The 22,910-nt window shown below is 56.8% G+C and overlaps 3 protein-coding genes across 6 annotated transcripts; 1 reads left to right on the top strand and 2 right to left on the bottom strand.

Annotated features, from left to right (window-relative positions):
• The first annotated feature begins 2,826 nt into the window (after positions 1-2,826).
• EIF5A (eukaryotic translation initiation factor 5A) lies at positions 2,827-7,358 on the top strand. Its single transcript, XM_070395571.1, has 6 exons — positions 2,827-2,983; positions 4,839-5,024; positions 6,030-6,134; positions 6,285-6,416; positions 6,513-6,586; positions 6,730-7,358. The coding sequence occupies exons 2-5, from the start codon at positions 4,860-4,862 to the stop codon at positions 6,573-6,575; spliced, it is 465 nt and encodes a 154-aa protein (XP_070251672.1). The 5' UTR covers positions 2,827-2,983; positions 4,839-4,859; the 3' UTR covers positions 6,576-6,586; positions 6,730-7,358.
• GPS2 (G protein pathway suppressor 2) lies at positions 6,812-10,248 on the bottom strand. Of its 2 annotated transcripts, XM_070395569.1 has the most exons (11): positions 10,173-10,248; positions 9,803-9,965; positions 9,363-9,472; positions 9,171-9,283; positions 8,967-9,046; positions 8,796-8,878; positions 8,483-8,633; positions 8,284-8,373; positions 8,116-8,195; positions 7,933-8,028; positions 6,812-7,762 (listed from the first exon to the last, which is right to left on the bottom strand). In XM_070395569.1, the coding sequence occupies exons 2-11, from the start codon at positions 9,894-9,896 to the stop codon at positions 7,679-7,681; spliced, it is 981 nt and encodes a 326-aa protein (XP_070251670.1). In that variant the 5' UTR covers positions 9,897-9,965; positions 10,173-10,248; the 3' UTR covers positions 6,812-7,678. The 2 variants fall into 2 exon arrangements, with proteins under 2 accessions (XP_070251670.1, XP_070251671.1); XM_070395570.1 differs by lacking the exon at positions 10,173-10,248 and having other exon boundaries at positions 9,803-10,159.
• Positions 10,249-10,443: 195 nt separating this feature from the next.
• Positions 10,444-22,306, bottom strand: NEURL4 (neuralized E3 ubiquitin protein ligase 4). 3 transcript variants are annotated; one of them, XM_070393364.1, is made up of 29 exons: positions 22,025-22,306; positions 20,720-21,155; positions 20,444-20,509; positions 20,003-20,301; positions 19,739-19,850; positions 19,557-19,645; positions 18,994-19,066; positions 18,586-18,850; positions 18,181-18,362; positions 17,783-17,868; positions 17,500-17,662; positions 17,206-17,404; positions 17,039-17,115; positions 16,848-16,926; positions 16,319-16,494; positions 16,105-16,236; positions 15,553-15,698; positions 15,211-15,435; positions 15,017-15,115; positions 14,772-14,933; positions 14,416-14,580; positions 13,716-13,874; positions 13,152-13,331; positions 12,713-12,800; positions 12,518-12,625; positions 12,225-12,369; positions 11,955-12,067; positions 11,706-11,871; positions 10,444-11,145 (listed from the first exon to the last, which is right to left on the bottom strand). In XM_070393364.1, exons 1-29 carry the CDS (start codon positions 22,304-22,306, stop codon positions 10,941-10,943), a joined length of 4,677 nt encoding a protein of 1,558 aa, XP_070249465.1. In that variant the 3' UTR covers positions 10,444-10,940. The 3 variants fall into 3 exon arrangements, with proteins under 3 accessions (XP_070249465.1, XP_070249466.1, XP_070249467.1); XM_070393365.1 differs by having other exon boundaries at positions 16,325-16,494; XM_070393366.1 differs by lacking the exon at positions 20,444-20,509 and having other exon boundaries at positions 16,325-16,494.
• Positions 22,307-22,910: the final 604 nt, after the last annotated feature.

Here is a 22,910-nt window from a genome sequence, read left to right as displayed (position 1 = left end):
TTCAGGGTGCTCCTCCTCCTACCAACTCTCATTTTATTTATTTATTTATTTATTTATTTAAAACCCAACTCTCATTTTAAAACCCATCACTCACTGGTGGTAGACAGGCACTGGCCTGAGCATACAGACCAACATTAGATTTTTGTTTATTATCTGATAATCTCCTTCCCCCCAACTGTGGGGCAGAGATCATGCTGCTAAGCTCACCATCTTTATGTTCCAAGTATCTGGTACTTAATAGACTCAGTAAATATTAACTGAATGAATGGGTGAGTAAGTGAGTGCAGTCAAGATTTCTGCTATGATCCCAGCAGCTGGGTGTTGTGAGAGCAGGTTCAAGACCTGTTCTTCTCCAAAGGGTTACCTATTTGACCATTCTCAAGGTCCGTTTGATGTATTTGACTTTTATGCAAGCCCTTGAGGGTGGAAGGAAGAATAAATAGTTCCTGCCCAGGTCCCTGGATAAGGATCAGTTCACTGAGAAATATTTGTACCACAGAGAACCCCCATCTCAACCCCAATCCTTGCCTGATTTCTCTCTCTATGGGAATTCTTTTCATCAGCTGGCTTAATTTATCTTTACATGAAACACAGAAACAGTGTGTGGTCTCATGTATGTTGTTAATCCTCACCCGAGGATATTTTCCCCCCATTGATTTTTAGAGAGAGTGGAAGGGAGGGGGAGAGAGAGAGAGAAATATCCTCCACGAGCCTGACCAGGGCCCTGCAACCAAGGTACATGCCCTTGACCAGAATAGAAACCAGAATGGTCTGCAGGCCAATGCTCTATCCACTGAGCCAAACTGGCTAGGCCAAAAAGTTTTGTTTTACAAAGGGAAGGGCAGGCATTTCAGAAAATTGAGTGGAAAGAGCTGGGGGTGATAGTATAATCCTATATCCTATATAATAAAAGCCTAATATGCTAAGTGTCCAGTCATTGGGTCATCTGTTCAACCAATCAAAGCATAGTATGCTAATGATATGCTAAGACTGCTCAACCACTCGCAATGATGTGCACTGACCACCAGGGGGCAGACAGTAGACCGGTCGACCAGTAGCTATGATGTGCACTGACCACCAGGGGGCAGATGCTCCAATAGGTAGGTTAGCTTGTTGCTGGGGTCTGGTGATTGGGACTGAGCTAGATGGGCTGGACATGCCCTGGAGCCCTTCCGTGGTTCCTCCCTGGCTGGCCAACCTCCCGGTGGTGTCCCTCGGCCTAGCCTGTGCCCTCTCGCAATCTGGGATCCCTCAGGGAATATCGGAGAGCCGGTTTCAGCCGGATCCCGCAGGCCAGGCCAAAGAACCTTACTAGTGCATGAATTCATGCACTGGGCCTCTAGTGTGCTACCTAAATGTATTAATTCAAGCTGATGTTTGCAGCTCACATCTATCATGTCACAGGATTCTTAAACAAGAACCAGATTCAGGCCCTAGCTGGTTTGGCTCAGTGGATAGAGCAGCAGCCTGTGTACTGAAGGGTCCCGAGTTGGATTCCAGTCAAGGGCACATGCCTGGGTGCGGCTGGAAACCAGTAGGGGGCGTGCAGGAGGCAGCCCATCGGTGATTCTCATCATTGATGTTTCTATCTCTCTCTCCCTCTCCCTTCCTCTCTGAACTTGGTCGAGTTATGTTCAATAAAAATTTATTTTAAAAAAACAAAAGAACCAGATTCAGGATTTTGGATTCTAATGCCAGATATTTCGTTGCTGGTCTTGTTCCACAGTACTCTTTGTTGTTCACCTAGCTTACTGAAGCCAACAAAGTAGCCGTGAAGGTGGCCCTGGAAACCTAGGAACTGGTGGGAGACTGGAAGTTTTCAGGAAATGCCTGTTTTCTTCTCCAGAACGAGGGCCGGGTTAATGCATCCCAAGAGACAGCTTGTTTCCAGCTTCATGGACATCCTCTATGATTTAAGGGAACGTCAGTGGAATTTAACATACCATTCTTTCTTACAATTTTTTTTCTAAGTGTGCTCGAAGAGAATTGTTTTGGAGACCACCGAGAACAGTTGGGTGGGGGGAAAGAGAAATTACAAATAAGTATCCTCATTCAGGATTCAGAGGTAGAGCAGCCTCTGTGTGAGCCACAGGGACCAATGCGGATCAAGCGTTTAAACAAGATGGTGGCCGGGGCAGGACCGCTCTATCTTTCCGGATGAAACTCTATGGCAGAGCGGAGCGCACAGCTGAAGCGGAGAGGGGCGATAAGCCGACCACACTAGCGCCTGGGAGACCGGAGCGCAGAGAGCTCTGCTGCGCATGTGTGACTGGGCCGGAGGCTGGCTGGGGGGCGGGGGGGCGGTCTTGAGACAAGGAGCCCACCCCACACGGCAAGTTTTCTGAAACGTGTGAGTCGTTTAGGTCCAGTTACAGCCGTGGTGGGGCGTTTCCTACAACGCATGCGTTCTAGACGAGGCTAGCGATACGGTGGCGTGGTCTTTTCAACGTCCGGCGTACAAACGACGTCTGAGGTGGAAGGAGTGGTCAAGCTTCCCAATACACATGCGCTTTGTGGTCGAGGCGTTTCCTTCAGAGGGTGCGGAGTCTAGGGCTCCTTATTGCGCAGGCGCAAGAACTGTCCGGTAGGGCTAGTGGTCTGTCACGGGGAGGGAAGAGGAGGTTAAAGGATTAAAAAACCGGGTGCGCCTGCGCGTTGCCTACTAGTGGGCTGAACTCAGGATTTGTGAGGGGTGGAGAAACGTATACACGTCATTGGATGGGTAGGTGGGAGGGAGGATGGAGCCTGGGGAGGATCTTTGCGCTTGCGCAGTGCGGGGGTGGAGGGCGGAGGAGCTAGATAGCACGCTTGCGCGGCTGTCACAGGGCTGCTTGGTTGGTCAGTGGGGAGTCGGCGCCTGCGTACTAAGACCCGTGTGCAGCAGCGGCGGCGGCGGCGGCGGCGGCGACGGCGGCAGCGGGCTCAGAGGCAGCGGTTGGGCTCGCGGCGAGCGGACGGGGTCGAGTTATTGCGTTCGCGCGAGGTGAGAGCGGGCAGGGCGCGCGTGCGCGGAACCTTGACTTGGATCTGGGAGTAGAGATGGAACTGCGCGGGGGTCGGGGAGGGGGCAGAAGGGAGCGGCGGTGGCCGCCGCCGGGGTCCGGTCGGCGAGCGGCGCGAGGTGCGGAAAGGCGCGGGTGCGTGCCCTGGTTAGCGCGTGCGGTGACGGTTGAGTCCTGCCGGGTGACGTTGGAGCGACGCAGGGCGGGGGACGGCGAGCCGCGAGGCCGCCACGCGGGAGAGGCCGCCAGGCGGTCACGCCGGGGCGAGGGCCGGGGGCCAGATCGGCCCGGCGGGACAAGGGTACCTGGGCGGTTGAGAACCAGGCGCCGCGCGGCCACGTGAGGTGGGGGAGGGGGCTATTCGGTGAGAGGGCATTTAGGGGGGGCTGGCGGCCAGCGGGGGGAGGGGAGGCGGCGTGGCTCCGGACTGGCGCGGCCTTTGAGGAGGGGGCAGCTGCGGCACCGGAAGTGCCCCGTACGGAAGGCTGCCCTCGGGGTCAGAGGCCGCATGGCCGAACGTGGACTGGGTCCGCATGGCAGCGCGGGGACCCCTCCCCCCAAGTCCCGGCCACCGGAAGCCCCGGGCGGCCACATGGGCGGGAGTCGGCAACCCTCAGCGCGGGGAGAGCGGGTCCTCGTGGGCGCCTAAGAGCGCTTGGGAATCGGAGGAGTGGGAGAAGCCGGAGGCCCGGACCGCGATCACCGAGAGCGCCCACTGCGGGCATATGTTAGCGCGCTCCCACCTCATGGGCCCCGGGAGCGCTCCCCCAAACCTCAGGTGAAGTGAGGGGGCCAACCAGGTGTAAGTGACACTGGTCCTTGCTAGGAAGTCAGAGAAATGGAGAAAACGAGGGCGATTGGACGGGAGCCCAACTCGGTGGTGCTGACAGCGCCTTAAAGTCCGGGGCCGATGAGTTCCCCGCTGTTAGAGGTGCTCAGAGCCTTGTCACTGTCTCCCTCGATGTGTGTTTTGGGAGTTCTGGCTTTAGAGTCTTAATTCTACTAACCTAGTATAAGTTATACTACTAATTACTACCAGTCTTTTGCTTTCGTTTTATTGTCATTCACCACTCCCCACTCCCTCACTTTCTGACTTACAGGCCCCGTCTGAAAAGCCGACAGGACCGAAGCATCTTGGGAAAAGTGGGAGGGCTCTCGAGACGCTGGGTTCCTGGGTTCCCTTTGGGAAACAAGATTGAGGTGTTTGGCAGGGGGATCGGTTAGAAAACAACTTTACTTTCTCCCCCTTGGCTGCATCGACAAATGCCTGTTGGAGAGGCGGGAATCCCCCAAAGAGCCCTTGTGGTTTCCTGTACCAATGACTAGCTTGTGTGTGGATAGGGTGGGGGTGGGGGGGTGTAACAGAGACGGGTGGGGCCCTGCCCGCCGGTATCCACCCTCCCTTCTCCCCTCCGCATTAGCCCCGCCCTTTGGCTGGCTCATAGCTGCTCACCTAATTATAGCCCTGGTTATGTGTGGGCTAAAGGGGTAGTTGGTTTCAGTGGCAAGTAACACCTGAGTCCTCCCCCTCCCCAGGGATTAGGTCTTTGCCCATCTCAGATTTGACATCCTAATGCCCCCAAACTTCTTTTCCCAAGTCCCCTTTAACTTTCAGTTGGGGTGGGGATCCAGCTTATTCTCCCCAACGTACACACATGAGTTCTTGAGTATTTGTGATTCCAATCAGTATTTAATCTAGGAATTTTTATTTTATTTTAAGTGGGTAATGGAATAAACATCTGGAATGAAAATGAAGCAGTTTCTAGAGAGGAGTGGGATAAATTGGAGACACTGTTAGCTTCCATCCTTGCTGACCCCAGTTTTTTTCTTGACTAGTTGGAATCGAAGCCTCTTAAAATGGCAGATGATTTGGACTTCGAGACAGGAGATGCAGGGGCCTCAGCCACCTTCCCAATGCAGTGCTCAGCATTACGTAAGAATGGCTTTGTGGTGCTCAAAGGACGGCCATGTAAGATTGTGGAGATGTCCACCTCCAAGACTGGCAAGCACGGCCATGCCAAGGTTAGAATTCCACCTCTTCACATCTTGCTTTCCCCACATTTCCCATGCCCATGGGGCTCCTGGCAGCAAGCTATCAGTAGTCCTAGCCTTCTATTGACTCTTTTCCTATTTATTATCCAGTTGTGTTCAGCACTCAGCCCTGATACCGTTCTTTCTACACTTGCTACCAGCCTTGAGCCTTTTCCACCATCATTCTCTGATAACTCCCTCTATCTCTATGTGGATCTCTAACTTCTCTTGGTGGTCCTTTATGCTCTGGCTATTTAGCTGCTCCATCCTTATTCATGGCTTTCACTTTTTCTGTTGGTCTTTCCTTGAATCTCTGTAGGTGCTCTTTATTCCTATCACTTTGCCCAGGGTTTCTTCAATCCTAATGAAATGTAGCCTTCCCTGAAGGGGGCCAGGGTAGCTGCCCCCTCTCCTTGAGTTAATAGAGCCTCCTTGCCCATTGGGTCCTAACATTCTTGCCCAGTGCTTTCCTTGGCACTTCAGACTTTTATTTTTTCCTCAAAAGTTCAATCCTGTCTTCTGTTGACTTGGCATTAATCCTGGGTTACCCCCTGATGTTCTAGATTCTTCTATTTCATGTTTTTCTTATTTCCTAATTGCTTTGTTCTTTCTGATTTCCCCCAAGTAATTTTTTCTTTTCAGCTCTCTTCCTTTCTCAGTCCTTCCTGTATTCTCAGCTCTTTCCCTTCTACCTTTCTTATTTTCCAAGTTTTTAGCCTTTTATTTACCAGTGATTTGATAGCTTGAGGTAACTGACTACTCCAAAGCTGGCCTACATTTTCCCTTGTGCTGTCAATCTAGTCTCAATGGTGGTCTTTTCCCCTCAGGTTCCTTTTGGAAGTTATAGTATTTCTTGAATTTATGGCTCATTACCAATTCCCCTAATCTTTGCCCAATCTAGTCTGACTTCCCTCACCAGCAGGGACAACTTCAACTTTTATCTCCTCCATCCTGAAGTTTAGCTGGGTTTCTCTTTGATGTGATGCATACATACAGGTCCACCTGGTTGGTATTGACATCTTTACTGGGAAGAAGTATGAAGATATCTGCCCGTCAACTCATAATATGGATGTTCCCAACATCAAAAGGAATGATTTCCAGGTATGTGGATGGTCTTGCTGTAGGGTTAGTCAGTTGGGGTGGGGGCGCAGAAACTGACTGATCAGAAGAGCTTGTGCTGGGAGGAGAGGGTACTTGATATGTCAGACCCCGTCTCCTCAACCTTCAGCTTCCTTCCCTCTTTTCCCCCAGCTGATTGGCATCCAGGATGGGTATCTATCACTGCTCCAGGACAGCGGGGAGGTGCGAGAGGACCTTCGTCTGCCTGAGGGAGACCTTGGCAAGGAAATTGAGCAGAAGTACGACTGTGGAGAGGAGATCCTGGTATAGTGCCCCACCCACTTTCTTTTGTGCCCAGCTTTGCTCCTTGTGCTTGGTCCCTGGGCTCAGACTTCTGATTCTCCCTTTTGCTCCCCGAAGATTACAGTGCTGTCTGCCATGACGGAGGAGGCAGCTGTTGCAATCAAGGCCATGGCAAAATAACTGGCTCCCAGGTGAGTGTGACAAACTCCCCTCAAGTCCCCTTCACATACTTTGTGGATGCTTTAGTCTTAATTGTTCTAGGCTTTCTTACCCCTAAGCCTTCCTCCTGTTAAAGGTATTATCCTGTCTTACCTGGTTTCTCTTTTATACGCAGGGTGGCGGTGGTGGCGCAGTGATCCTCGAGCCTGCAGAGGCCCCCTCCCCCAGCCTGGCTCAGCTCTGGCCCCGGCCCTTGGCTGGACTCCTACACAATTTATTTGATGTTTTATTTTGGTTTCCTCCACCCCCTCAATCTGTTGGGGAGCCCCTGCCCTTCACCCTGCTCCCTTGGCCAGGAGTGAGTGAGCCATGGCCTTGGTGAAGCTGCCTTCCTCTTCTCCCCTCACACTACAGCCCTTGTGGGGGAGATGGGGTGGGTGCTGCTTGTGGTTTAGGTTTTTTTTTTTTTTTTTTTTTTTTTTTAAATTCTGGAATCAGCCGTGGATTCTGGCAAATGGTCCGTGTGCCCTCCCCCCCACTCATCCTGGTCTGGTCCCTGTTCCTATAGCCCTTTACCCCAAGCACCACCTCCACAGACTGGGGACCAGCTCCTTCCCCATGCCTATGTCTCTCCCCAAATCCCTTTAGCAGGAGAGGGAAGAGGAGGAGAGGAAAGGGGACCTGCCCCCCTCCTCAGGCATCTGGGAGGGCCCTGCCCCCATGGGCTTCACCCTTTCCTGTGGGCTCTCACCCTGACACATTTGTTAAAATCAAACCTGAATAAAACTACAAGTTTAATATGAAGCCCCAACTTGGCTACTCTGAATAAATGGGTACTTGCTAACTAGAAGGGAAAACTTGGGAACCAAAAATAGATTATAGATTAGACCGTGACAATGAGTTCATTACAATCAACCCACTGTCCCCAGTCTGGGAACACTAACTTGCCATGGACCTGTTACCTATCCCCCACCCTTTAAGCAGCCCTGGCCTAGTCCAGGTGGGGGTGAACACAAACAGTAGTAGCCAGGGGCAATGGCAGATAGATTTTATTGGCCTAGGACATACCAGGGACTCTCACCCAAGGTAGGGGGTGGGGTGAGGTTGAAGATGAAATTTGATGGTCACTTGTGATAGAATCTTGGGTTCTGGCTGTGTTGGAGGAATGGGAGCCGGGGGCCAGGTTGGCTAGTAGCAGCAAAGCTGGACTGGTGGTGATGAAAGGGGGGTTTGTCAGTGCGAATGTTCTCCCTTCTGGTCCACACCCATATAAACACCCCCAAGGAGGAAGGGAAAACCATGGGTGTGGGCCTGTCCTACCCAATCCAGTTTGCCATGGTACTGCAGAGACTATGACAGGTATGATTATCACCCTTACCTTCCCTGCTGGTTGCATCTGCACAGGGAGCTGGGGGGAGGCGAGGAGTCCAGGGGCTGGATGCAGAGCTTGGGGGTGCATGGGGCGCAGGGAGGACTGCAGAGAACAGAGTCAGAACCCGCGGCAGCCTGGGGTTCCCCATAGCAAAGCCCTTCCCCTGATCTCCCCAAGCTCCACACTCACTGAGTCAGAGAAGCCAGTTTGCTGGTTAGCATGTTCCATTTGCTTTTGTAGAGACAGGGCACCACCAGGCTGGAGGAACCCTAGGTGGGAAAGAAGGGTGTGTGAAGTGAGTAGAGAACGGAAAGGGAGAACTTGTGGAACCAGGGCCCCTGAATGGGGTGTTATCACCTGTCTGGGTGGGCTGGAAGTGGCTGTGCACAGCATAGGGCTGTGGCTGTGGCTGAGACAAGTACTGCACTGCAGGAAAGGCTGAAGGTGCTGAAAAAGATGGGAAGCACAGCCATTAGAACCTCCCTTTAGTCTGTTCACAGCACTCTAACCCTCTGGGCCTCGAAAGTACCCCCTCCCCTCTTTTCCCACCACTCACCTCTGAGCTGCTGACTAGGGCTATAGGCCGGTTGAGCGGGTCCATAGTGAGGTGGGGGCTGAGCAGTCCCATAGGCACCACCTGGGCTGCCTTGGAATTGCCCGTGCTCTGGGGTCCCTGTGAAAGCTGCAGAGCCCACATAATGCCGGGTCTAAGGAGGATGAGAGCTCACTGTAAACTTGAAAGCAGAATCTCAATTGACTGTGTGTGCTCCCATTTTTCTCCATACATGTCAGTGTCACACTCATTGCTTGAATAGTGGTTTAGCAAGGTGGGTGGAAGTAGTAGGGGAAACACCAATTTGACTCCTTACTGTAAGCACTTGGGGTCCGAACATCTGTTTGGCTCTGTCAGCTGCCATGAGGGTGCCTGGGCGATTGTGTCCTCCAGGGCTCCCTAGAGAGGAAGAGGGGCTTCATGACGCTGAAGTGCAGTCTACAAGACCCAGGAGGGCCCATTGACAGGTGGTTTCTGTAACCCTCACCCTGCATGCTGAGGAGATGAGTTCCCGTGTGAACAGTTAGGCTCTGTGGGTATGCGGCTGATGTCAGAGTGGTTAAGTCACTAGAGGGAAAGGAAGGCAGGTCAAACATCAAGGACAAGTGTCCTCTTGCCACAAACACCGATCTTTTGTTACCTGACTCCATCTATACGTTTTGCCCAATTTTAATTTTAGCTCCAATCCCACCTCTGCTCTTTTCGCCTCCGTTTTTCTTCCTCATGTAAAACTTTCTTGAGCTGCAGGAAAAGCTGGTGCTTCTCTTCCTGAAGGGCCAAAAGCTTCTCTTGCAGCTTCAGGATCTGGCGAAAGGGAGGGAAAAGAAGAAGGTAGGAGAGCCAAGGGAAGAAAGTCCATCTGGGAAAGATGGACTACACATACCTGTTCTTTGGTTTCCTCTAAGGACATTCTCTCTTCCATCTCCTTTTTCTTTCGTCTCTCCTGCTCTTCCTTCATCTTCTGTTCCATCATCTTGTCTACTTCTTCTTCCTCTGGAGGAAGGTCACGCAGGGAAAGTGGCAGAATGGTTAATTAGAACGTTAGAGACTGAAGCCAGCAAAAATGGTTATCCCAGTGCTACCGATAAGAGGCTTCCGATCACTGCAGGGGGACGGAGAGGTAAGGTTCACTAGGTGCTCTCCAAGGTCCTTCCCGGCTGAGGAATTCTGCAGGTCAGCCCTGGCGACTTGAACTCCCACCACCACTGGGCCGTTCCACCCCCCTCCTAGCTTCTGCCGCCGCCGCACTGATCGGCCCGAGGGTGGGGCCTGGAACAGCGTGTCCACAGGGGTGTGTGCCCTCCCGCCTTGGCCCCGGCTCACCCTGCCGCTTGCGCTCCCGCTCCATCATGATGTGCCGGTGCAACGCCCTGGCCATGGCGTTGGAAAGTTTGGGGCGCTCCAGGAGCGCAGGCATGGTGCTGCCGGGGGCGCACGGGCCGTGGGCGCCCGGCTCTGTCGCTGACTGCCAGGCCTCGGACTGGGCCTGTGGGTAGCGAGCGCTCAGGGACAAGCGCGCCTGCTCGGCCGAGACCGAAGTCCGCCCACCGCCCCGGTCACGTGTCGGGGACCCACCGCCCTGCGCCGCCCGACCGCGGGGCCGCCCCCCGCTGCTCCAGCGCGCACGCGCGCGTAGGGGTCTCTAGCCTCGGGGCTCTCGCCTCCGGCCCCACCGGCCCCGGCCCCTCCCTACCCTCTTTCTCCGCGCTTCGCTCCCCACTGCGCGCCTTGGCTATACGTCACATCCGGCAATTGGGCTTAATCCTTCCGGGTTCACATCAGGGGCTTTAAGGGTTGGGCGGAAGGAAAAGGCGGAAGTGTCGAGGACGGGTGCCTGTGGCGTCCAAACTCCTCCACTGGGCCCGCCCCACGCCGGCCAGCCCCGGACTCCCATTCCGGCCCCGCGGTTGGGCCCGACGAGGCGGGCCAGGGACCCCCTTGGGAATTGCAAGAGGCGACGCAGGTGCTCAGAGACGGTGTTTATTGGCTCCTTCGAAATCAGAGTCATGACAACTGTACAGAGGACCCAGCCCCTCCACTGCGCCGCCCTTCCCCTTTCCTGCCTGGTGCCACAGGAAAAAGCAGCTTCATGTGGGGCACAGGGAGACTCCTCTGGGATTCACAGTAACCAGGAACAAAAACGGAAATAAATTAAGTGATACAGGGGAGGGAGTCAGAGGGAGTCGTGTTCCCCAAATCAGTGCATGAAGAGGGGTTACCCAGGGCCTGGAGCCGGGTTCCCCACCAGCTCCTCCACTTCAGAGGGAGTGTTCTGAGGCCCTGGACATGGAGATGTCCTCCACTTCCCACCCAAATCTGAGACCGCCTCCATGCTCCTGTGCCTCTGCCAGAATGAGCACCGTGCATGCTGTGGGTCACTGGAATGAGGTGGAGGCCGTCGTCACTCAGAGTCCGCGGGCCCAAGGCCCAACTGTGCTTGTCGTAGTGAGGTCTCACTCCCTCATTCCACCCGTACCAGCAGGGCATAGAGGAGTGTGGCCCCCTTCTCCTTGGTTACCCACTCCAGTTCGGCTGGGCTGAAGTGAGGGTCAGGAGGTTCTCTGAGGATAGCGGAAGGAGGGCCGGGGGTGTAGGAGCCAGGGCGCACACACACCTGGAACGCCACCTGGGCCTGGTGTGTCCGCTGAAATTTGGGGTCCCGAAATCTGTCAGGCAAAAAGCAGAAATAGGGTGGTGAGGCCTCTGGCCACAGTCACCTCTCCTAACTGCAACTACACGGGCCTTGCTAGTCCTAGGAATCACTTCTACTTTACAGGGACTGGCTCTAGCTGTTCTCTCTATTCTAAATGGCCTTCGTCCCAATGCCTGCTCAGCTAACTCCCTCACCTCTTCTCCAGCCTTTGCTCAAATCTCACCTAATGATATCTACCCTGACAACCCTTTTTAATATGCCTGCTCCAACTACACTTTCTAAAAAATGTTTTTATTTCAGAGAGAGGAGGGGGGGGGGGATAAACATCAATGATGAGAATCATTGATCAGCTGCCTTCTGCATGCCCCTACTGGGAATCCAATTCACAACCCGGGCATATGTCCTGACCAGGAATTGAACCGTGACCTCCTGGTTCATAGGCGAATGCTCAACCACTGGGCCACACTGAGAAAGGGCTGGGTGGAGACTGAGGAACTAGCAAAACAAGGTGGGAAAGGAGAGATCAAATCATGGAGACCCAAGTGGCCCTGGGGCCATCGCCTGTGTACTTACTGCACTTTGGATGCCAGGGTCTCGGCCCCAGCATATTGGAGGGAGGGAGAAAGCAGCACTGGAGGGGGCTGCTCCTCCCGAGGAGGAGCACAGTTCTCACCCGGCTCCTCAAACCCTCCCCTGGGCTCTCCCTTCAGGGGCCGGCAGCTCAGGATGGAGGCAGTTCCTGTGAGGAGAACTGGGTCAGAGTAGCCCACAGGCTCCAGCCCACAGGCCCAGCCTGCTCTGATTCTGTCAGAGCCACAGTACCTGCTCCCAACTCCCCTCGGTCCAGCACCCTCCGGATGGCTGCCACATTGCTGCCGTGATACGCCATGTGCCACTTCTTGGTTAGTGTCCCAGCCTCCAGGTGAGGATTCACTCTAGGAAGTGGGCAGATAGGGCAGATGGGACAAAGGTTACTGACTCCCCAAGGTCATCCCCTAGACATGCAGTTCTGTCACTTCCATGCACCCTCTTGGGACCTTCCTTTTTCAAGGAGGCAAAGAACAGTAAGAGAGATACATGCCCCGTATGTACCTGAGGTTGAACCTGCACCAGCCGAAGGGCAGGGCGTATTCCCGGGGAGGTTCCCCACGGCGCCTGTGGGCTTCGTCCCCGCGCATCTTCCGGCAAGACTCACAGTAGCACAGGCTACGCTTTGGTTGAGGCATGAAATAATCCTCTGTGGGAGAGTAAGTGGCAGACTTGGTGCTATGGCTCCTGTCCTGGGTCTCAACTACACAGCCTCCTCTGACTGGTCTCTAGGGCTCTCAGCATGGCCCTGCACTGGTCCAGGGAATGAGGCAGATTCTAGGGGACTGGGGACTCACCAGGAAGCAGCAGCAGTTCTTGGAATCGGGAACAAAGGGCATGGTACTCGCAGCTCTTGAGAGGGCTGGCAGCAGACGGTGGACCCCAGCACACACTCTCCTTGATCCCTGAGGGAGCACATGTGGCACAGGTCATGGGAGATGGGCTAGAGGTATGGGGTGGGGTAGGATCCTGGTCCCTTTGGGCTGGCTCACCATCCACCATGTCAGCTTTCTCCATGTCCCCTTGGGTTCCAGTACTCTTCAAACTGGCAGCTCCTGGCTCAGGGCTCACGATGGTCACCTGGAGCACAGAGGGGTGGTCAGCCAGTGTCACCAACCTCTAGAGCAGCGGTTCTCAACCTGTGGGTCGCGACCCCTTTGGCGGTCAAATGACCCTTTTACAGGGGTCGCCTAAAACCATCCTGCATATCAGATATTTACATTACGATTCATAGCAGTAGCAAAATTACAGTTATGAAGTAGCAACGAAAATAATTTTATGGTTGGGGGTCACAAACATGAGGAACTGTATTTAAAGGGCCAGAAGGTTGAGAACCACTGCTCTAGAGCCTCCTGATCTCTTCCTTGATCATCCCCTTTACTTGGACAGTTGTCTCCAGGCCCTCCCTCCTCCCTGCCTCCAGCCACTAACCTGCTCACACTGCCCATAGAGGTCCACGAGCGCATGGCAGGGCTGGGGGACATCTGGCACAGCCACACCCTGGTCCCTCCCATTGACATGGAGATGCAGTCCCCCAGAGCTGTCGAGCCGCAGTCCCAGGATGGTGCCTTCAGGACACGTGTCCAGATTTGGCCCAAACTTCTCACAGATCTGGGAGGGAGAGATCTACTGTCTTCCCAGAGAGCAGACTCCCACCAGCAGCAGCCACCCCCACCCTTCCCTCTGCTGCAGGTCGCCAGTCCCTGGGCCTTGCCTCCACACTTGCCCACTGTCTGGGCTCTACCCCCGGCTTCAATGACCTTGACTCCACCTCCCCTTCCCCTCACTGCAACATTCTCAATGTTCCCAGCATAGGAGGCAGCAAGCCCGAGACGGTCCAGCTAACGACACTTGCGCCCTCATGTGAGTCGCTCACTACAGTGCCCCTTCATATCTGTGATCCTACCTCCAAGCTCGGGGCCCCTCTCCTTCTTTTTGGCCAGCCCCTCCCTATTCAGAGACCTGGCCTCTCACTTCTCCCTGCTCCCTACCCACCTTGAGGCCATTGTGGAAGACCCCATGGCCCCGCAACAGCCAGGCTGCCCGTTTAAGGGCACAGGCAGAAGCAGGGAAGTTAAGCCTCTCCGGTGGGCAGGTGATGACTCCCAGGACAAGGGAAGATGTCCACTGGCGGTTCAGGAAGTCTATCCGCACCTGGGAGAGAAGGCAACTATTCCCCAGTCATGACCTCCTGGGAAAGAGGCCACCCACCCAGCACACACCCTGCTTCTCACACCAGCCAGGGAGGGTGTGGCCTGGGATGCTGCCCCTTCGAACGCTTGGAGGGACTGGAAACTGCAAATTCAGTTATTTCCTCTCCTCTCCCCGCCTTGGTCTTGCTGTGGACTCTGTAAGGATTCTTGTCCCCCGAGGCTCCCTTCCCCTGGCTAACAGTGACATCTCTAGTTTGCAACGACAGGGCCCTCTGGAAAGCCCTCCCTGCTCCCATATACAGGACCCGGCATCTTCCCTGGAACACCCCAGCTCCTCCTGCTGCTTCCCTCACTAGGTACCAGGTGGGCACTGACCGGCAACTCCCACCACAGGGTATAAACAGAAGCCTGGGAAGGTCATTCAAGGGACATGCCTTTCACTGTCCTCAATCTGGAAAGGCCTTGCTCCAGGAAGGTTGGCCCTGGGTCGCCCTGAGCAAGAGTTGCTGGGGACAAGAAGGGGACAAACAAGGAAGGCCCACCTGGACCAGCAGCTGGGGCACCAGGGGCTGACTGATGACAACGATGCCCTGGTTGTAGCTGGCCACCCGTGTAGCTGTCCGGTTCCCATTGGACAAGAGGATATTCTTCCCATGGTTCTCCAGGAATTCAAGGGCTGTAGGCATAATGGCCACTTGATCCTCGCCCTGGTGTGGAGGAGAGACTGAGCTGCTAGGGCTGCCAAGGCGAGGCCCAAGCCCCCACTAGAGTTCAGAGCTTGTGTGCATAGGCTTCTACCCATCCTGGACAGGACTGGAGAACCCAAAAATAATCTGGTGGCCAATGCCCCACCAACCGCTCATCCATGTGCCCAAGGGGCCCTGCTGCAGCCTCTTACTCCCAGGCCGTGTTCCTCGTCCTCATCGTCTTCATCGCCCTCACTTCCGGTGTCCGAGCTGGGGGAAGGAGGCTGGGTGCCTTCTGGCTCCTCCAGCCTTGTGGAGCTGACAAGAGACACACTCCGCACTGGCCCGTATAGATCCAACACAGCCCACACGTTCTGGAGGCACACAAGACCCAGGCAGTTGGAGATGAGTGAGGACTCAACCCACTCCTAGAATTCAAGGCAAGTCATGGGTCTACCTTGGCAATGCCAGTGGCTGCAGGCCCCATGTCCTCTCCATCTACCAGGATGTGCATCGAGTCATCTGCCCCCCGGCGAATGCCCACACGGCTCCCCACCTAGGACCGAGGTGAGAAGGACAGATGCTCAGCCCACCTCTCTCTGCCATCCCAACTCCCAGGCCCACCCTTATTCCCAGATCCAACTGCTTTACCCCCAGCCTCTCTAGGTTCCGGCCATAGTTCATCCTCTGGAGCAGCCCGTCACGCCTCACTTCACAGCTGGACACCATCCAGGTGGTCTTTGTCCGGAGCTCTGGCAGGGAAGGAGGCACCCCAGGGCCACCACCTGCTCCAGGCGCCATCTCCCCTGGTGCCAGTGTTGTTAGCCCTATCCGGAGGGAACCTGCCCACTTCTCTTCCAGCTCTTCCACTCTCACCTGTGTGAGAAAATATGCGCTTGCACTAGATGGGGCAGGGGAGGGGCAGGTAGGAAGCAGGCTGGTCCTGCTGTGACTGGGCCTGGAAGCCTCCTTTGTCATATCTCCACAGCCCACCTCAAAGACTTCCTCAGTCTTGAGCTCCTTGGTGCTAAAGACAAGGCCATGAGCATAGCCAGCTGCCCGCACCGCCCTTGTGCCATCTTCCTCCAGAGTGACATTCTTGCCGCAAATACTGTGGAATCGGTGAGCCACGCCAGCCACTGCGGAAAGATGGTGCCGAAGAACAGAGTAGAATTGGGGCAGCAAGCTTCAGATAGCACACAGAGCAAAGCTTTCAGGTGAAACAGGAAGCTGACATAAAGGTCCCATCTGACATCACCCCTTTAAGACACGTGACACCTCTTTTCACCACATTAAGACTCATCCCCAAACCTGGTGGACCCAGCTTATGGTGTCCTAGCCCCTTGGTGGCAGGGAAGCATCCAGGCCCTGGGTACCAGGCACAACCCTGTCCTCTTCCCGGCTGCTCCCCACCATGGGTTGCTCCCTCCCCTCTGCCTGCAGCTGCTGCAGTCTGTCTTGCAACAGCTTTCCTGACCCAGAAGCTGTCTCTCTCAGGCGCACAACAGGCCAGCAGAGCCCACCCTCCCTCCCTGCTGGCTGAACCTGGGGAGTGCAGGGGGAATGACTTCTCAGTGGCGGTGTTGCTGGTTGCCAGGCTGTTGTCCATGGGGCCGGTAGCATTGGTGATGGACACTTGGACACACTGGCCATAGAGATCCACTACCGCATACACCTCTGGGTGGGAAAGGAGGCGTCAGAACCTTGACACCCTCAGGGCCAGGCTGAGGGGGCAGGTCGAGAGCCACAGAGTAGTCACCTTTACCCGGAGGCAAGCCTGAGCAGGCAGCGCCCTGGTCCTGGCCGTTGATGAAGTAGTGCAGGTCGCCCTTGGACGTCCGCATCATGCCGATGCGCGCACCTGTGCCCAGCGCATCCAGGTCGCACCCGTAGTTGTTGCGCATCGTGTTACCATCTTGCATGATGGCTGTGCCACTGGAGGGATGGCCAAAGGGGGAGTTCAGCCTCCCAGCTCCCTCCCCACACAGGTCCCTGCCCAGTCTCTGCTGTCAGAATCTGCCAGGGCCTTGGATTAGCATCTCAATCTGGGGTCTGAGACCCCATCCTGTCTCCTACATCCCTGGGATCTCTCTCATGAAAAAGTAATAAATACCCCGAGGAAAGGAGGGCTGAGCCGTGTGGAAGGAGGGAGGTGGGTTCCCAGAATTAAAGAGAAGAGGTGGCCAGATCCCCTAGTCTATCACAGAAGCAGGCCTGAGACCCTGCTTCCCTTGTCCCAGCCGCTCCACCCAGTCCCACCCAGCTGGTCCCAAAGCAAGCAGCCCAACCTCAGCATCCAAGTATCGTAGTCAATGTCCGTCATAGTGTTGGGGAATTCAAGGTCCTCTGGCCGAATAGCAGTCACTCCTGTGAGGAGGCAGGGGTAGGTCAGAGCCAAGCCCCAGGCATAGGCAGGCAGCACCTCCCACCACACACACACACACACACACACACACACACACACACAGCTGCCCCTCACCAGCCTCAATGGAGCCTGACCAGCGGTCCACCATCTTCTGAATGACAATTTCAAACAGCTCTCCATCCCGCAGGGCCCTGCCCGGGAGAATGGCGATCAGACAGGCCCTACTGGGTTGCTGAAGCTGGGCAGTAGGAAAGTGGGGACGTCCCAGCCCGGACACTGACCGGTTGGAGATAACAATGGCATCATTGAACTCGCTGCGGCAGTTGTGACGGAGCGCAGTGCGGCCACCGTTAGTGATGACTGCGTTACTGCCATGCAGCTGGTGGAAGCGGAGGTCGGAGCCCCCCGCCCCTGAGGATGGGGAGCTTGGAGACACCTGGTTGTTCCCCTCAGGGAGTGGTTCAGGAACTGGGGTCACCTCTGCAAGAGGGGACATCACCTATTAGGCATACAGTTGTCTCTGAGGCCTCAGGAGGCCACCCCACCGTCCTGCCCCTGCCCAGCCCGGCCCTCACCCACGTCGTCCACAATGGTGGCCTGGGCAGCCTGGCCGTAGAGATCCACAACAGCATAGACACCCGGGGGCACATTCCAGGCAGCCGGGCCCTGAGTCATCCCATTGACAAAGAAGTGGAGAGTCCCGTCCTCCCTACGAACCACGCCCACCGTGTCCCCTGCCTTGGAAGAAGGGGGGCTGGAGTGAGGAGTCAGGCAGAGTCCCTGCCTGGGCTGGTCCTGCAGCAGCCCCCCTTGCCTACTCCCCACTGTTGAGACCTGCCAGCACACCCACTCTCCCACCTTGAGGCGGTCCAGGTTGTGCCCATATTCATCCAAGATGGTTGTCCCATTGTGCATCACCCCATTCCCAGTCATCATCCAGGTCCCTAGGGGTCAAGGAGTGGCAGAGGACATGAGGGAGGAGCCAGGACTCCGCTCCTTTACAGAGCAGCCCCCACGTTATTCCCCGAAGCCTTAGCCCAGCCTGCCTTTTCTCTGACAGTGGGCTTTTCCCCAGAGAAAGACAAGAAAACTGCTGTTCTCACGCCAGCCACAGGCCCTGTCTGGGGGCCTCCTCAGCCACCGACTCAGCCGTCACAAGTGTGACCAGGGGAAAGGGCTGGAGAACAAGCATCAGGCTGTGAGCACGGCTTCCTCCCTGGGACCCTCTTCTGGCCCTGCCCCTCTCGGGAGCTCACCAGAACGCAAGTTGGTCATGGTGGAGGGCAATTGGAGGTAGGCAGGGTTGTGGGTGGTGACACCAATCTCAATGGAGCCAGCCCATTTGTCCACCATCTTGTCGATGCGCACCTGGAATACCTCTCCGTCCCGCAGGGCTCTGCTGCTCAGCACCACGCCATGATTGAAGTCATCGGTGGCACTGAGGGCACAGCAAGTGGGGACTCAGACCCCCCAACACAAACTCTGAACGTGCCACATCCTTTTAGCCCAAGTCAACCAGACAAACATCATACTCAGAAGGCTCCCCCCTTTCTGCCCAGGACACCCCAGACCAGACTCCGTGTACCTCCCACTTCCTCCCTCCTCCCCCCAATTCCATTAGAGCCCCTTCTGCAGGCTTCTCCCCACCCCTTGGGCCATACTGGGGCCTCAGAGCAGTGCGTCCCTCGTGGGTGATGGCTGCCTTCTGCCCACAGTTGGGGTGGAAGAGCAGGCGCTCAGGTTCTGCCTGGGCAGCAGGAGCAGCACGGCGGAGAGCACCCTCAGGGGACAGCGCCCGCAGGATGGCATTGTTCCTGCGTAGACGGTCACTGTGGTTGTTATTGTGGACGATGGTCACCTTCACTGCCATCCCATACAAGTCTACCACACCATACACCACCGGGGGTGTCAAGGGGGTAGCCACGCCTGTGGGGGTGCAAGGCACAGGAATGGGGGGTAAGGGAAGAAGAGTCAAATACAGAGACGGAGCATCAAAGAGGCAGGAGGAGGAGGTACAGACCACCTCACCGGAAGCCCTGGCCCGCCAGCCCTCGCTGACTTCCCCTCACCTTGGTCAATGCCGTTAATGAAGAAGTGGAGGGCAGAGTTGGACTTCCTTGTGAGACCAATGTGGTCACCCTCCTATTCAAAACAAACAAAAAGGAACAGTCTGGAATTCACCCACAGTCAGGCTCCAGACAGTGTGGGAGCCATGAGAACAGAGCAGTCCTGGAGCCTTCCCGCCACCACATCACAGGGAACAGCTCCAAACGTTCTCCTGCGCCTCAGACCACCCTGAACGCTTCGTGCAAGTCATTCAGTGCTGCAGCAAGTCACCTTACAACCATGAACTTGCTTAACCCTCACAACAATCTGTAAAACACCACTAACAGGCTCATTTTAGACATCTGCAGGAAAGAAAAAACTACCAAAGGGGTAAGCTTCTTGCCTCGGGTCACTACTACACACGGCCAACCCAGAAGAGGCACTGAACCCATCCGACTCCAAAAACTGAGTGCCTAACTGCTGGGCAACCCTGCCTTCTTAGACAGAACCTTTAGGCAAAAGATAAAGGCCTTGCTCTAGACTGCGGTGCCCAGGCAGGGACGCAGCCAGGCGGCCCCGCCCTCACCTGCAGCTCATCCAGACTGAATTCACAGTACTCCCGGCGGGTGCCCTTGCCGTTGGTCAGGATCCCACAGCCGCTCATCATTATGGTGCCTAGGAGAAAGCACACGCTCTGGTTAGGGGACGAGTTTCCTTCCCCTCAGGTTCCCCAGGCCCCCAGCCGCCCCCCCTGCCAGTGGCCGGTACCTGACTGCAGGTTGGTCATGGTGGCTGGGTATTCCAAATTGTTGGGGTTGTGGGTGGTGACACCAATCTCAATAGAGCCTGACCATTTATCTACGAGCTTGTCGATGCGGATCTGGGGTGGAACATTAGAAGGGAGAGGTGGGCATGTAAATGTGGAGAATGGACTCTCAGCCCCTGGTCCTTCCCCTTCCAGTAGCAAGGATCAAGCCCCATCTTGAGCTCCCAGAGGGTGAGGTACCAGCCAGACCCCCGGCTCTTGCACACCTCAAACATCTCATTGTCCCGGAGCGGGCGGTTGGTCATGACAACCCCATTGTTGAATTCATCCAAGGGCCGGCGACGCTCAGCCGTCTTGTTGTTGTTGCTGAGTTTGATGAGAGTCCCACACTTCTCATGGAAGAGCAGGGCGTCATTGGAGGTGAGGATGGGGGAGGTGGCAGCACCGCTAGACCCTGGTCCTTCCCCTGCTGGCGGGGAGCTCAGGTTCACATTCAGGAGCCCCCCATTGTAGGCAGACAGGATGGCATTGCTCACCACCTCAGACAGCTCCATGCTGGCAAAGTCTACAGCAGCAGGACGAGAGGAAAGCTGACATGAGGACCTACGCCCTCAGGTCTGCGTTCTCTCCCTACCCCTCTCCTGAGGCCCCTCCCTCGTCCACCGCATTTCCCACTCCCCTTCCGGGGGCCTCCCAGACGCCCTCACCATTATGCGACTCGAGGCTGTTAGGAAACGTCTCCGGCCGGGCCTGCGCTGGGGACACCATGAAGGCTGGGAACCAGGCAGGATGGGAGGGGAATGAGGGTTCAGCCCCTGCTGCAGAGCCCACAGCCAGGAGACCCCCTCCTCGAGCCCTGCTTTCCCCTTCAGCAGACTCGGGGGTCTGAGTGGCCCGGCCCACACCCAGCCCGGCTTGTCACTCCGTGTCCCTTCAGCCATCCCGTGCCCACCCCTCCACCGCGGCCCTCGCTGTGTTCTCACCTTCATCCCTAGAGGTCCCCAAGGCGGAATCTTCAGGGGGAGCGGAGGGCTCGAGGGGAGGCGTGGGGGTGGGAGTAGGGGAGCTGAAGCCTGGCTCAGGGGGCAGCACGGTGACTTGGGTGCACTTGCCATAAAGGTCCACCACGGCCCAGACCCGGGCCGGCAGGCCTGTGGCAGCCACACCACAATCCCGCCCGTTCACCCAGAGCCGCAGCTCCCCCGCCGCTGTGCGCTCCACGCCCACGCAGTCCCCTTCGCCAAGCTGGTCCAGGTCCTGACCATACTCCTCCAGCACCGAACGTCCATCCCTCAGCACCGAGCAGCCGGACACTACCCACGAACCCCCCTTCAGCCCTGTGGCGCTGCTTGGGAAGTCCAGCACACCGGGGTCCAGTGCCGTCACCCCGATCTCAATGGAGCCACTCCAGGAGTTGACCTGTGACAGGGGTGGTGGACAGTGGCTCAGGATGGGCCACCAGTGGGCCTCCCACCACGAGGAAACCACAACTCACAGGCCGCTGTGTCCTCCTCTCCCCACCTCTCAGACCGCCTAACTGACTGCTCTCTCTCGGGACACGAGAGACTACCCCGAGCTGCAGTCCCACAGGTGACTGTCTGTGCTAGGTCCACTCTGCTCTGCACCCGGCTCGGTGTCTGCACCAGTCCGCTCCCCAGCGTGCTGGCTCATTTCCCGGCTCCAGCTCCCTGCCTCCTCTAACTTCGCTGGACCTGTGGTTCCTCAACCCCCCAAATTCACAGCTAGCTCTCCAGGTCCACATTCCTTGCTCCTGTAAATCATTCTCCCCCCATCCCCTCCCCTAGGCTCTGGCTCCACTCAGAGGCACTCTCTGCCCAAAGCCGTCTTTGTGCCCCTGGCCTCCTCCCTGAACCGCACACACCTCCCACTCCGACTAGCTCTCCCTACACATCTTCCCCACCAGCCCGGAGTCTGTCCTTCAATGGTCGGCTCTTTCCTAGGTTCTCTCTCTTCCCTGCCCATCACATCGCTGACATCTCTCGGTCCTCCATCTCCCAGAAACTGCCCGGGCTGGTCCCCTACTCCTTCTAGCGGGCGAGGCTCCGCGCCCCTTGCCTGCTCCTGGGTCTGGGGAGACTCCAGCTCTCCCGGCTCCTTCAGGCCGAAAGCTCCTGCTTCACGCTCCCTCCCTGCACGTCGCCTGGCCTCTGAGTCTGTGGGTTCCCCCGCGGGACCCAATGGTGGGGCTCCACTGGCCGACCCCCCGGCTCGCTCCGGTCCCCTCCCACCAGCCTCCACATCTTGGCTTGGCGGCCCCAGCTCCGCACCTTGCGGTCGATGCGGACGGTGAAGACGCGTCCATCGCGCAAGGGCTCCCGGCTCAACACCAGCCCGTGGTTGAACTCCTGGCCCGGCTGCTGCCGCCGCGCTGTGCGCCCGCAGGCCGACAGGCTCACCAGGCGCCCGGTGCGCGGGTGCAGCTCCCCGCCGCTGCCCAAACCCGCGCCAGACCCCGGTCCCGGGCCGCTCCCGCCGGGGCCTCCACCCCCACCAGGCCCCGGCCCGGGGCCTCCCCCAGACCCCCCACTCCCACCCGACCCCGCCGCCATCGCCGCTGACGCCGGGGCCGCACGACAGCCGCGTTTGGCGGCACCGTAGCAACGGCGGTGCACAGACACCCTGAAGGAATAGGACCCGGGGCAGGGGCCAGATGTGCTTTACGGCACTGCCGGGAGCTGCAGCATCCCGGGCTGAGGGCTAAGGGATTAACGGCTCCCCGGTGGGAACAGAAGGACGACGGGGTCGGAGGCTTGCTTTACGGCACGACGAGGTGATGGGGTGGCTCTGAGAGCGGGGAAGACTTGGGCTGGGAGTTTTTACGACAGTGAAAGAAACGACGGCCGCAGCCATCTTTACGACGGAAGGGGGTGCCTTTGCGACAGCGGCACCGACAGCCCCGCCCTCGCCGAGGCAGGCCACGCCTTGAAGTGTTCGCTTTACGGCAAGAGGAAGAGGTGCCTGCCCTCAAGCTACTAGCGTCCAGGCTGTGTGCACGGGAACCGGGAGCCGGGAGCTTTGTACATGGAAACCTCTGCCCGCCACACCGCTGAGATCGGATGTGTCTTCCGACAGGATCGCAATCCCTCCGCTTCCCACGTTATAACACACCTCTCGCGAGAGGCCAAGCGGCCGACTTTTGGGGGAAAAAGCGCT

This window comes from Myotis yumanensis, unplaced genomic scaffold, assembly GCF_028538775.1.
Source record: "Myotis yumanensis isolate MYYU_CA2020_CCGP unplaced genomic scaffold, mMyoYum1.0.hap1 SCAF_16, whole genome shotgun sequence".
Lineage (NCBI taxonomy): Eukaryota > Metazoa > Chordata > Mammalia > Chiroptera > Vespertilionidae > Myotis > Myotis yumanensis.
Note: the sequence above shows the minus strand (reverse complement) of the source record. Positions and strands in the feature narration are given on the sequence as shown.